This window comes from Pseudophryne corroboree, chromosome 6, assembly GCF_028390025.1.
Source record: "Pseudophryne corroboree isolate aPseCor3 chromosome 6, aPseCor3.hap2, whole genome shotgun sequence".
In the NCBI taxonomy this organism is placed as follows: domain Eukaryota; kingdom Metazoa; phylum Chordata; class Amphibia; order Anura; family Myobatrachidae; genus Pseudophryne; species Pseudophryne corroboree.
The window spans coordinates 588,870,423-588,885,158 of NC_086449.1; the positions used below are offsets into that span (position 1 = coordinate 588,870,423).

General features: G+C 52.9%; 1 protein-coding gene across 2 annotated transcripts in view; it reads right to left on the bottom strand.

Moving 5' to 3' along the window:
• Positions 1-1,063: 1,063 nt before the first annotated feature.
• Positions 1,064-14,736, bottom strand: part of GRK6 (G protein-coupled receptor kinase 6) — a 94,447-nt gene continuing 80,774 nt past the window's right edge. For both annotated transcript variants that reach the window (XM_063927983.1, XM_063927984.1), the window contains exon 16: positions 1,064-1,658. In XM_063927983.1, coding sequence (XP_063784053.1) covers positions 1,608-1,658 — 51 coding nt within the window. In that variant the 3' untranslated portion in view covers positions 1,064-1,607. The remainder of the gene's footprint in view (positions 1,659-14,736) is intronic.

Here is a 14,736-nt window from a genome sequence, read left to right on the forward strand (position 1 = left end):
TTTTTCTGTAAAACCAAAATAAAGAATATATAAAAAAAAATACTCATTTTATCAGAAAACAAACATTCTGAATTTTATCCTACTTGCTTTAGTATTGCAGTAACCTTGGCTGAATTCATGGAGATCCATAAAATATCTCTGCGAAGAATGAGCGACATCGATCAGATTATAACTTTACGGTAACTTAGAATAAATTCACCACTTGGTGGCAGAGTCAGACACTGTTGCTAACTGAATCCACCCAGCAGAAAAAGGCAGTGTAAAAATTCTGTCATTTTACATTGAGATGCTTTGTGAGTAATTACAAAACAGCCATATAATCATATTTAAAGGTCTTCTGCCATTGTCCCTTTTCGGTTAGGAATTAACACAGACAAAAAGAAAAAGACTGGAGCATTTTTTGTAAGAAAACAAAAATGTATAAAAAAAAAAAAAAAATCAACCAAGTAAAAGTTACAGAAAAAAAACAAAAACATAATCCAGGCATTTTGGTGACATTGCAGCAGTGCAGTTAGGTAGTAGTGCTATGGTACAGGTACAAATGCATCCATCCAACTGTCCTCGGAGCCCAGAAAAGGATATCGAACAATCCTGCTCAGTGCAGAGTGCGGGCCCTTCCTTTAGCCTGCTGAAAGGGCATACACCGGTGAAATATTAGGAACCAGAGAAGCTCTGATATTCTGCAGTACATTGGAGGGGTGACATATTATTGGTGTTATTTTATGCAAAACATTGCTTTGTGCAGGACTGCCTTCCTCCTACAATAAGTGTGTGGAGGATTCCATTGCCTATATAGAGTAACATTATTAGGATGGTACATTCTTGTGATCCTTTACGGAGAAGCCTTATTTTTCTCAAAAACAGAAACATTAAAAAGGCACAGTGCATTGGCACCATAGCACCAAACCCTTCCAATGCGTGGGATTATACCATAACACAGTGTTTGGCTGAAAGCTACCGTCATATTTCCCAGTGTAACTCTAAACGTTAATAAATTATTTGCTTTAAAATGACGCATCTAAACGCTATAAGAACACATTTCACATATTGGATTACTGAAATCTTACACATTACTCTTAACTTTATATCGCACTTAAGAATAACAAACAAACATGACGTACAAAGGAGCTTATGATGGATAGGTATTTGGTGCAGGGACAATCTGTTCAAGTCAACCCACTTATACCTAGATATATATATATTTATACGTAAAAAAAATACATATTTTTTTTAAACAAAATAAAAACATCTTTTAGGACAAAAAGATAAAAATAGAGGACAGTTAACATTGCAGGATTTCTGGTAGCCATTCCTTCCTGAGAGGCCTGTGCAGTCCTTTGGCCTATGGCAGCAAGAGAAGGAGCTCCTAAAGCCAGTGAGGGCAAAATGCTGAAAAATATACATTCCTATATTTATAGATTTCATATTTATACATTACAATAACATATTTAACGCCTTTCCTTTAGCAGACGATTGAGGCGCGATTCAGATCACCTTATTGTAATGCCTTTCTGCAGAGGAAGTGTGAGGCAATATATGTGCAAAAAATAAAATAAAAATAAGTGTAAACCAATTCATCTTTGAGCAGTCTTAGGGTCCCACAGGGGCTATAAGCGTGTTGGCTCATCTTCATCGTCACTACAATTTCCACAACAGTCCTGAGAAGGAAAGCACAGAGATGCAAGAGTGATCAGAAGGGAAGTCACAGGAAGGAGCCACCAGAAAAGCAAGTGTCCCCCCCCCCCCCCCCCATGAGCTACGAACACTGGCCTTCTGTCATTTGCTTGCTTCTGGCTACTAACTATTCTGTTATTTCTCACTTTCACATTTAAAATGCACTCTAGTAGGGAGAAAATGGGACGGTACACTCCGGCTTTAACTCCCAAGGCTATTCAATTAGACTTCCGACTTCTCCAGATACCCTAGTTAAAATAAGATTTTACTTACTGGTAAATCTATTTCTCGTAGTCCGTAGTGGATGCTGGGGACTCCGCAAGGACCATGGGGATAGACGGGCTCCGCAGAAGACATGGGCACTTTAAGAAAGAATTTAGGTTCTGGTGTGCACTGGCTCCTCCCTCTATGCCCCTCCTCCAGACCTCAGTTAGAGAAACTGTGCCCAGAAGAGCTGACAGTACAAGGAAAGGATTTTGGTAATCCAGGGCAAGATACATACCAGCCACACCAATCACACTGTATAACATGTGAAACAACCAGTTAACAGTATGATAAACAACAGAGCATCAGGTCAACCCTGATGCAACCATAACATAACCCTTATTGAAGCAATAACTATATACAAGTATTGCAGAAGAATTCCGCACTTGGGACGGGCGCCCAGCATCCACTACGGACTACAAGAAATAGATTTACCGGTAAGTAAAATCTTATTTTCTCTAACGTCCTAGTGGATGCTGGGGACTCCGTAAGGACCATGGGGATTATACCAAAGCTCCCAAACGGGCGGGAGAGTGCGGATGACTCTGCAGCACCGATTGAGCAAACACAAGGTCCTCCTCAGCCATGGTATCAAACTTGTAGAACTTTGCAAAAGTGTTTGAACCTGACCAAGTAGCCCCTCGGGCAGCCGCCCAAGAAGAGCCCACCTTCCTAGTGGAATGGGCCTTAACTGATTTTGGCAGCAGCAATCCAGCCGCAGAATGAGCCTGCTGAATCGTGTTACAGATCCAGCGAGCAATAGTCTGCTTTGAAGCAGGAGCACCAAGCTTGTTGGCAGCATACAAGATAAACAAAGACTCTGTTTTCCTGATCCTAGCCGTTCTGGCTACATAAACCTTCAAAACCCTGACCACATCAAGTAATTCGGAATCCTCCAAGTCAGTAGTAGCCAAAGGCACCACAATAGGCTGGTTTATATGAAAGGATGAAACCACTTTCGGCAGAAATTGTGGACGGGTCCGCAATTCTGCTCTATCCGCATGGAAAACCAGATAGGGGCTTTTATGTGACAAAGCCGCCAACTCTGACACACGCCTAGCCGAAGCCAAGGCTAATAGCATGACCACCTTCCACTTGAGATATTTCAACTCCACCGTTTTGAGTGGTTCAAACCAGTGGGATTTCAGAAAACAACACCACGTTAAGATCCCAAGGTGCCACTGGAGGCACAAAAGGGGGCTGAATATGCAGCACTCCCTTTACAAACGTCTGAACTTCAGGTAGAGAAACCAACTCCTTTTGAAAGAAAATGGATAGGGACGAAATCTGGACCTTAAATGGAACCCAATTTTAGGCCCAAATTCACTCCGTACTGTAGGAAGTGAAGGAAACGGCCCAGCTGGAATTCCTCCGTAGGAGCATTCCTGGCCTCACACCAAGCAACATACCTTCACCATATACGGTGATAATGTTGAGCTGTCACGTCCTTCCTAGCCTTGATCAGCGTAGGAATGACCTCATCCGGAATGCCTTTCTCTGCTAGGATCCGGCGTTCAACCGCCATGCCGTCAAACGCAGCCGCGGTAAGTCTTGGAACAGACAGGGCCCCCGTTGCAACAAGTCCTGTCTTAGAGGAAGAGGCCACGGGTCCTCTGTGAGCATTTCTTGCAGATCTGGATACCAAGTCCTTCGTGGCCAATCTGGAACAATGAGTATTGTTCTCACTCCTCTTTTTCTTATTATCCTCAGCACCTTGGGTATGAGAGGAAGAGGAGGAAATACATAGACCGACTGGAACACCCACGGTGTCACCAGGGCGTCTACAGCTATCGCCTGAGGGTCTCTTGACCTGGCGCAATACCTCTGTAGCTTTTTGTTGAGGCGGGATGCCATCATGTCCACCTGTGGCAGTTCCCACCGACTTGTAATCTGTGCGAAGACTTCCTGATGAAGTCCCCACTCTCCCAGGTGGAGGTCGTGTCTGCTGAGGAAGTCTGCTTCCCAGTTGTCCACTCCCGGGATGAACACTGCTGACAGTGCGCTTATGTGATTCTCCGCCCAGCGAAGAATTCTGGTGGCTTCCGCCATCGCCACCCTGCTCCTTGTGCCGCCTTGGCGGTTTACATGAGCCACTGCGGTGATGTTGTCTGACTGAATCAGAACCGGTTGGTTGCAAAGCAGGGTCTCCGCTTGACGTAGGGCGTTGTATATGGCCCTTAGTTCCAGGATGTTGATGTGAAGGCAAGTCTCTTGACTTGACCACAGACCTTGGAAATTTCTTCCCTGTGTGACTGCACCCCAACCTCGGAGGCTTGCGACCGTGGTCACCAGGACCCAGTCCTGAATGCCGAATCTGCGGCCCTCGAGAAGGTGAGCGCTCTGCAGCCACCACAGGAGTGACACCCTGGCCCTGGGGGATAGGGTGATTAACCGATGCATCTGAAGATGTGATCCGGACCACTTGTCCAGTAAGTCCCATTGAAAAGTCCTCGCATGGAACCTGCCGAAGGGAATGGCCTCGTATGATGCCACCATCTTTCCCAGGACTCGAGTGCAGTGATGCACTGACACCTGTTTTGGTTTTAATAGGTTCCTGACCAGTGTCATGAGTTCCTGAGCTTTCTCCATCGGGAGATAAACCCTTTTCTGGTCTGTGTCTAGAATCATGCCCAGTAAAGGCAGACGAGTAGTAGGAACAAACTGCGACTTTGGAATATTGAGAATCCAGCCGTGTTGCCGTAACACTTCCAGAGAAAGTGCTACGCTGATCAGCAACTGCTCTCTTGATCTCGCTTTTATGAGATCGTCCAAGTATGGGATAATCGTGACTCCTTGCTTCCGCAGGAGTACCATCATTTCCGCCATTACCTTGGTAAATATTCTCGGTGCCGTGGAGAGACCAAACGGCAACGTCTGAAATTGGTAATGACAATACTGTACCACAAATCTGAGGTACGCCTGATGAGGTGGATAAATGGGGACATGAAGGTATGCATCCTTTATGTCCAGAGACACCATAAAATCCCCCCTTCCAGGCTTGCGATGACCGCTCTCAGCGATTCCATCTTGAACTTGAACCTTTTCAGGTATATGTTCAGGGATTTTAAATTCAATATGGGTCTGACCGAACCGTCCGGTTTCGGGACTACAAACATGGTCGAATAATAACCCCTTCCCTGTTGAAGGAGGGGAACCTTGACCACCACCTGTTGAAGATACAATTTGTGAATTGCAGTTAACACTATTTCCCTCTCGTAGGGGGAAGCTGGCAGGGCCGATTTGAGGTATCGGTGAGGGGGCATCTCCTCGAATTCCAGCTTGTATCCCTGAGACACAATATCTATTGCCCAGGGATCCAACTGGGAGTGAACCCACTTGTGGTTGAAATTTCGAAGACGTGCCCCCACCGGGCCTAGCTCCGCCTGTGGAGCCCCAGCGTCATGCGGTGGTTTTTTTTTTAGAGGTCGGAGAGGACTTCTGTTCCTGGGAACTAGCTGTGTTGTGCAGCTTCTTTCCTCTGCCCCTGCCTCTGGCAAGAAAGGACGCACCTCGGACTTTCTTGTTTTTCTGTGATCGAAAGGACTGCATTTGATAATACAGTGCTCTCTTAGGCTGTGAGGAAATATATGGCAAAAAATGTGACTTTCCAGCAGTAGCTGTGGAGACCAGGTCCGAGAGACCCTCCCCAAACAATTCCTCACCCGTGTAAGGTAAAACCTCCATATGCCTTTTTGAGTCGGCATCACCTGTCCATTGCCGAGTCCACAGGACCCTTCTGGCAGAAATTGACATAGCATTTATTCTAGAACCCAGTAGACTAATATCTCTTTGAGCATCTCTCATATAAAGGACAGCGTCTTTTATATGCCCCAAGGTCAACAATATAGTATCCTTGTCTAAGGTATCAATTTCCTCAGATAAGGTATCCGTCCATGCTGCTACAGCACTACACACCCAGGCCGACGCGATCGCCGGCCTCAGTAAGGTACCTGAATGTGTATAAATGGATAAATTCAGGGTAACCTCCTGTTTGCGATCCGCAGCATCTTTGAGGGTAGCCGTATCCTGTGACGGCAGGGCTACCTTCTTGGATAAGCGTGTTAAAGCTTTGTCCACCTTAGGGGAGGATTCCCAGCGTAACCTGTCCGTTGGCGGGAAAGGATACGCCATAAGAATCCTTTTGGAAATCTGCAGTTTTTTATCTGGAGATTCCCAAGCCTTTTCACATAACTCATTTAGCTCGTGTGAGGGGGGAAAGGTTACCTCTGGCTTCTTTTCCCCATAAATATGTACCCTCTTGTCAGGGACTGGGGTTTCCTCTATGATGTGCAACACATCCTTAATTGCTATAATCATATAACGGATGGATTTAGCCAATTTTGGCTGTAACTTTGCATCATCGTAATCGACACTGGAGTCAGAATCCATGTCGGTATCTGTGTCAACAATTTGGGATAGTGGGCGCTTCTGAGACCCTGACGGCCTCTGCGACATAGGGTCAGGCACGGGTTGAGACCCTGACTGTTCTGAGGCTTCAGCTTTTTCTAACCTTTTATGCAAGGAATTAACATTATCATTTAAAACCTTCCACATATCCATCCAATCAGGTGTCGGCGCCGTCGGCGGAGACACCACAGTCATTTGCTCCCGCTCTGCTTCCACATAGCCTTCCTCATCAAACATGTCGACACAAGCGTACCGACACACCACACACACAGGGAATGCCCTTTTTGAAGACAGTTCCCCCACAAGGCCCTTAGGAGAGACAGAGAGAGAGTATGCCAGCACACACCCCAGCGCTATAAACCCAGGAATAACACAGTAACTTAATGTTAACCCAGTAGCTGCTGTTTATATATTGTTTTGCGCCTAATTATGTGCCCCCCCTCTCTTTTTACCCTCTTCTACCGTGTATCTGCAGGGGAGAGCCTGGGGAGCTTCCTCTCAGCGGAGCTGTGGAGAAAAAATGGCGCTGGTGAGTGCTGCGGAAGAAGCCCCGCCCCCTCGGCGGCGGGCTTCTGTCCCGCTTAAATATGCAATTTTCGGCGGGGGCTCATACATATATACAGTGCCCAACTGTATATATGTTTAACTTTTGCCAAAAGAGGTCCCAAATGCTGCCCAAGGCGCCCCCTCCCCTGCGCCCTGCACCCTTACAGTGACCGGAGTATGTGAGGTGTGTGGGAGCAATGGCGCACAGCTGCAGTGCTGTGCGTTACCTCAGTGAAGAACACGGAGTCTTCTGCCGCCTGTGAAGTCTTCTTTGCTTCTCATACTCACCCGGCTTCTGTCTTCCGGCTCTGCGAGGGGGACAGCGGCGCGGCTCTGGGATCGGACGGCGAGGGTGAGATCCTGCGTACGATCCCTCTGGAGCTAATGGTGTCCAGTAGCCTAAGAAGCAGGACCTAGCTTCAGAGAGTAGGGCTGCTTCTCTCCCCTCAGTCCCACGATGCAGGGAGTCTGTTGCCAGCAGAGCTCCCTGAAAATAAAAAACCTAACAAAATACTTTCTCTCAGCAAACTCAGGAGAGCTCACTGAAAAGCACCCAGCTCGTCTGGGCACAGTATCAAACTGAGGTCTGGAGGAGGAGCATAGAGGGAGGAGCCAGTGCACACCAGAACCTAAATTCTTTCTTAAAGAGCCCATGTCTCCTGCGGAGCCCGTCTATCCCCATGGTCCTTACGGAGTCCCCAGCATCCACTAGGACGTTAGAGAAAGCCTGTTAACCCCATGGTTCTCTATCATGGCTAATTGAATCCCCCCCTAAGGTGTATGTTTACCAAAGTGGTAGCTTACAGAAGTGGAGATGTTGCCCATAGCAACATCTTCACTTCTATAAAGCTGCATTTTAGTAAATATACTTCCTTAAGCTGTTTTCTAGCTACTGTTGTGTCTCGTCTGCATTTTATACTGCAAATTATTCTGTCCATTACACATACACAGATATCACTACAGTCACCCGTTGATGCATCTAGTACAGTTTATCAACCACTGCAGTGCGTAACCTCTTGCCTACCACAGCCAATGTGCACTACTTCACCCAACTTCATTTAACTGAAATTCATCAATTGCTAAAATGTCTAAGTATCTGCTAATAGATGGTATAGGAGCATGTATAATCAAAGTGCCGAAGTGTTTGGGGGGTGGTCCAGACAAGGGGCATCCGTACCAGTTTATGGGCGGCTGCGTGACATCACACGCGGCTGCTGTAGGAGAAAATATGGCCCGGCAGGTAAGTACAGACTGTTTTCAGGACAGCCACATGATGTCACACTCGGCCTCTGCAGGGACAAAATATGGCACCGATTCGCCTGCATATGCAGCCATGCTGCGTATGCAGGGGAGCTACTGGTAATCCTAGCGATTGTAGCGCTGACCAGTGTCTCTCATGCTGAGCGGCCTTGCCCTGTACTGGGCGAACCCCAGCATAAGGTTTTTTCGGTAGCATATTTTGTAATTTAGCAGAATCTGCTACTGAAGATGAATGAGAGCCTAAATTCTGTATCACAATCTCTAACACATTTCACAATTAGCCAATTAATCTACCAGTATGTTTTTTGGGAAGACCAGAAAACCTGGAAACAACACACTATAATTTGTAGTAAAACATTTCCAGGCATAAAATCTTCATGTATGTATGTATGTATGTATGTATGTATGTATGTATGTATGTATGTATGTATGTATGTATGTATATATATATATTATATACTTTTTTTTTTTTTTTTTTTAATACCACCCTCTGCTTTAAAAAAAAAAAAAAAAAGGGGGGGGGGGGAGGTCAAGGAGGGTTGTTGGGTCCCCAGAATTATCTTTTGTAGCACCCCAAGATTTCTGTTGCAGGCACTGCCCGGATCCCCAGGTTTTCTTTTAGTACCATAATTCATTTAATTTCTGCCATATGTATTATATCGAAAACAAACAAAATAAAAATTTCTGAGGCCACTCTACGCTCGTTTCACTACGTGTCCAGCGCACCCCCATTTACAAAGTTGCAGTCAAGGACTCTGCTCTCCTCAGACACAGGGTCACCGATTGCTCCTGTTATTTCTATTTCATTTTGCTGTATTATTTTGCGGTTTCTTTTATGCCCCTGCAATGTCTGTTTGATCCATTTTATATTGTATTGTTTGTTTATCAATATGCATCCTCTTTATACAGAGCCGGGGAAACTTTAGGATACCTTATAAATACATGATATTTTAACAGGTGAGGGGAAGAAGCTCGGCCAATTACAAGTTTAACTAACAAAAGAAAAATTTAATCAAATCACATGTATATCTTTTTTAAAGATCTCCTATATATTTGCCCAAGTCTGTGACTCTGTGCTGGCCGTAACGCTGGGCGGAGTCACAGGCACAGATCTGGCCAGGAACAGTCCCCTCCCTCTCTCCGCCCAGTCCCCTCCCGATCTCCGCCCAGTCCCCTGTCTCCCTTCTCCCCGTACTGCCCCTGGTGAGTGGTGACACCGCAGCCGCTGACTGTGAGCGGAACTCACATTACCCGCCTCACAGTCTTGCGGCTGCCACTGAGTCAGGGAGACATGCTGAACAGTGACTCGCCCCCCCCCCCTCCCGCGGCAACCACCCACATCTGCCCCCCTCCCGCGGCACTCCAGTCCCCTCCCCCTCCCGCAGCACTCCCGCCCAGAATCTTCACTTTTCTAACACCCGCTGCGGTCGCGGGCGAAAAGGGGGCGTGGCTTCGCCGAAGGGGCGTGGCATCGCGTCCCGACCCCCGTTTTCGGCACGTTGTGGTTCGGGTGACACTGCTGAATCTGCAGTGCTGGCTTCTGCGCTGTGACAGGAGCCGGCACTTTGGTGTCACCCCTCAGAGGGTAACACCCGGGTGCGGGCCGCACTCCCCGCTCCCACGTTGTGGCGCCACTGCTCCTGCCCCCTCCCCCACCCGTAGCACAAACACCCACCGTCTCCACCCACCACCTGCGGCACTCCCGTCCCCTCCCCCACCCAGAGCACAAACACCCACGTAACCCACCCGCCGAACTCCCGCCCCCTCCCCCACCCGTAGCACCAACACCCGCGGTAACCAACCGCATTCGCCCCCCACCCGCTGCACTCCCACCCTCTCCCCCACCCGCAGCACCCACCGCATCCACCCACCACCCGTGGCACTCCACCCCCTCCCCCACCCGCAGCACCAACACCCGCGGCACCCACCGCATCCACCCACCACCCGTGGCACTCCCCCCCTCCCCCACCCGCTGCACCAACATGCGCACCACCCGCGGCACTCCCGTCCCCTCCCCCAACCCGTAGCACCAACACCCGCGGCAACCAACCGCATTCGCACCCCACCAGCGGCACTCCCACCCGCAGCACCAACACCCGCGGCACCCACCCACCACCCGTGGCACTCCCCCCCTCCCCCACCCGCAGCACCAACACCCGCGGCACCCACCCACCACCCGTGGCACTCCCCCCCCCTCCCCCACCCGCTGCACCAACACCAGCGGCACTCCCGTCCCCTCCCCCACCCACAGCACAAACACCCGCTCCACCCACCCGCAGAACTCCCGCCCCCTCCCCCACCCGTAGCACCAACATCCGCGGTAACCAACCGCATTCGCCCCCCACCCGCTGCAATCCCACCCTCTCCCCCACCCGCAGCACCAACACCCGCGCCACCTACCCGCAGCACCCACTGCATCCACCCACCACCCGTGGCACTCCACCCCCTCCCCCACCCGCAGCACCAACACCCGCGGCACCCACCGCATCCACCCGTGGCACTCCCCCACCCGCTGCACCAACACGCGCACCACCCGCGGCACTCCCGTCCCCTCCCCCACCCAGAGCACAAACACCCGCGCCACCCACCCGCGGAACTCCCGCCCACTCCCCCAACCCGTAGCACCAACACCCGCGGCAACCAACCGCATTCGCCCCCCACCCGCGGCACTCCCACCCTCACCCCCACCCGCAGCACCAACACCCGCGGCACCCACCGCATCCACCCACCACCCGTGGCACTCCCCCCCTCCCCCACCCGCAGCACCAACACCTGCGGCACCCACCGCATCCACCCACCACCCGTGGCACTCCCCCCCCCTCCCCCACCCGCTGCACCAACACCCGCGGCACCCACCGCATCCACCCACCACCCGTGGCACTCCCCCCCCCCCCCCCCCTCCCCCAACACCCGCGGCACTTCCGTCCCCTCCCCCACCCAGAGCACAAACACCCACGCCACCCACCCGCAGAACGCCCGCCCCCTCCCCCAACCCCTAGCACCAACACCCACGGCAACCAACCGCATTCGCCCCCCACCCGCGGCACTCCCACCCTCTCCCCCACCCGCGGCACCCACCCACCACCCGTGGCACTCCCCCCCCCTCCCCCACCCGCAGCACCAACACCCGCGGCACTCCCGTCCCCTCCCCCACCCAGAGCACAAACACCCGCGCCACCCACCGAACTCCCGCCCCCTCCCCCAACCCGTAGCACCAACACCCGCGGCAACCAACCGCATTCGCCCCCCACCCGCGGCACTCCCACCCTCTCCCCCACCCGCGGCACCCACCCACCACCCGTGGCACTCCCCCACCCACAGCATCAACACCCGCACCACCCACAGCACCAACACCCACTGCCCCCCCCAGCGGCACCCAACGCATCCCCCACCCGCTGCACTCCCAACCGTAGCTCCCACACCTGCAGCACCCCCCGCCCCTCCCCCACCCGCTGCAACCCTGCCCCTCCCCCATACCCACCCTCTCCCCCACCCGCAGCACTAACACCCGCGCCACCTACCCGCGGCACCCACCCACCACCCGTGGCACTCCACCCCCTCCCCCACCCGCAGCACCAACACCCGCACCACCCGTGGCACTCTGCCCCCTCCCCCACCCACAGCACCAACACCCGCAGTAACCAACTGCATTCGCCCCCCACCCGCGGCACTCCCACCCTCTCCCCCACCCGCGCCACCTACCGCATCCACCCACCACCCGTGGCACTCCACCCCCTCCCCCACCCGCAGCACCAACACCCGCTGCACCAACACCCGCGGCACTCCCGTCCCTTCCCCCACCCAGAGCACAAACACCCGCGCCACCCACCCGCGGAACTCCCGCCCCCCAACCCGTAGCACCAACACCCGCGGCAACCAACCGCATTTGCCCCCCACCCGCGGCACTCCCACCCTCTCCCCCACCCACAGCACCCACCGCATCCACCCACCACCCGTGGCACTCCCCCACCCACAGCACTCTGCCCCCTCCCCCACCCACAGCACCAACACCCACTGCCCCCCCCTGCGACACCCAACGCATCCCCCACATCCGCTCCCACCCGTAGCTCCCACACCTGCAGCACCCCCCGCCCCTCCTCCACCCGCTGCAACCCTGCCGCTCCCCCATACCCACCCTCTCCCCCACCCGCAGCACCAACACCCGCCGCATCCACCCACGGCACTCCACCCCCTCCCCCACCCGCAGCACCAACACTCGCACCACCCATGGCACTCTGCCCCCTCCCCCACCCACAGCACCAACACCCGCTGCCACCCCCTGCGGCACCCAACGCATCCCCCACATCCGCTCCCACCCGCCCCCACCCGTAGCTCCCACACCTGCAGCACCCCTCCCCCATACCCACCTCTCCCCCCCCCCCCCGCTGCACCCTTCACCCAACCCGCACCACCACCGCATCTGCCCCTCCTGCACCCCCCCCGCAACCTGCCTCCCACCACCCAACTGCACCAGCCCCCACCCATGGCACCACGCCCCCACCACCAGCACCCCCCCTCCCCCATCCACGGCACTCCCACACCAGCTTCTCCCACACCCACCTCACCCCTGCTCCCAACCCCCCACCCATGGCACCCCCGCCCCTCTCCTACGCACAGCACCCCTGCTCCCGCACCCCCACCCCTCCCCTACCTGTAGCACCCGCCCCTGCAACCGTGGCACCCTCAAACCCACCACACCGGCAAACCGCCCCCTCCCTCACCCGTGGCACCCCCCTACTCCACCCCCATACCCACCTCTCCCCCCGCTACACCCCTGCATCCTCCACTCCACCCGCACCACCACCGCATCTGCCCCTCCTGCATCCACCCCTCTCCCATCCGCCACACCCCTGCTCCTGCACCCCCTCCCCCACCCACGCCAAACCCCCAACCCTCAGAACCCCCGCAGCCACCTTCCACCCCCCATCCGCACCACCACTGTCCCCCCCCACACCTGTCCCCCACCCATGGCACAACGCCCCCACGCCCAGAACCACCCCCCCCCTCCCTCCCCATGGCACTCCCACACCAGCCTCTCCCACAGCCCTCCCAAACCCACGTCACCCCTGCTCCCAACTCCCCACCCATGGCACCCTGACCCTCCACTACGCACAGCACCCCTGCTCCCGCACCCCCACCCCTCCCCTACCTGCAGCACCACCCCCACCCGCCCCTGCAACCATAGCACCCTCACACCCACCCACCCCCAACCGCACCACCCCGGCTAACTGCCCCCTCCCCCACCCGCGGCAAAGCCGTGCAGAGGTTAACGGGGCGAAGCCCCTAACGACTGTGTGAAGAGCGCCCGTAGGGCGCGATGAATCGCCTAGTGTCAAATATTAACAGATGCTCACGGAATCCTACAAGGGAAAAAGTCAAATGTCTAACCACTGTTTTCTGGGGCAACTGAGGAATATCTGTCCTGAAGGTAGATGTAGGATAGGATAACACCCTGGGGAACACTGAAGTGACTGAACTGCCCTGTGCATAGATATGTCCCATCATACACTCTCCAGAGAAGACATGGGGGGTAATTCCAAGTTGATCGCAGCAGGATTTTTGATAGCAATTGGGCAAAACCATGTGCACTGCAGGGGAGGCAGATATAACATGTGCAGAGAGAGTTAGATTTAGGTGGGTTATTTTATTTCTGTGCAGGGTAAATACTGGCTGCTTTATTTTTACACTGCAAATTAGATTGCAGATTGAACACACCCCACCCAAATCTAACTCTCTCTGCACATGTTACATCTGCCTCCCCTGCAGTGCACATGGTTTTGCCCAATTGCTAACAAAAATCCTGCTGCGATCAACTTGGAATTACCCCCATGAAGTTTACTTTGCTGACTTTGTACTTAAACTCTCATTCATTCTCATATGGTATGTTCGGGAGGATCTCTGTCCAGAGTGTATGGTGCGTATTATACTCAAAAGGCAATGCAAACAGCCATAGGTATTGCCTAATAGAATGATTACAAAATGTTATACTTTCCCATGTCACATGAGATAACCCAGTGTTTAAGCAGACAAGACGACCAATCCCCAATTCCTCCGTGAAAGGTTTAACTTGATTTATTTTGGTAGTCATTTTATTTAGTGACTTAGAGGTTTATTTACTAAAGGTTGCTTTTCACTGATCTCATATCAATGAAAATTTATTTCAATCGGTGTTGGGTTTCGGGGGCTGAAACCTGCATTTACTAGCACATCATTTCTCTGACGTCCTAATGGATGCTGGGTACTCCGTAAGGACCATGGGGTATAGACGGACTCCGCAGGAGACTGGGCACTCTTAAAAGAAAGATTAGGTACTATATCTGGTGTGCACTGGCTCCTCCCTCTATGCCCCTCCTCCAGACCTCAGTTAGTATCTGTGCCCGGCCAGAGTTGGATGCACCCTAGGGGCTCTCCTGAGCTTCCTAGAAAAGAAAGTATTTGTTAGGTTTATTATTTTCAGTGAGATCTGCTGGCAACAGACTCACTGCTACGTGGGACTGAGGGGAGAGAAGCGAACCTACCTGCTTGCAGCTAGCTTGGGCTTCTAAGGCTACTGGACACCATTAGCTCCAGAGGGATCGAACACAG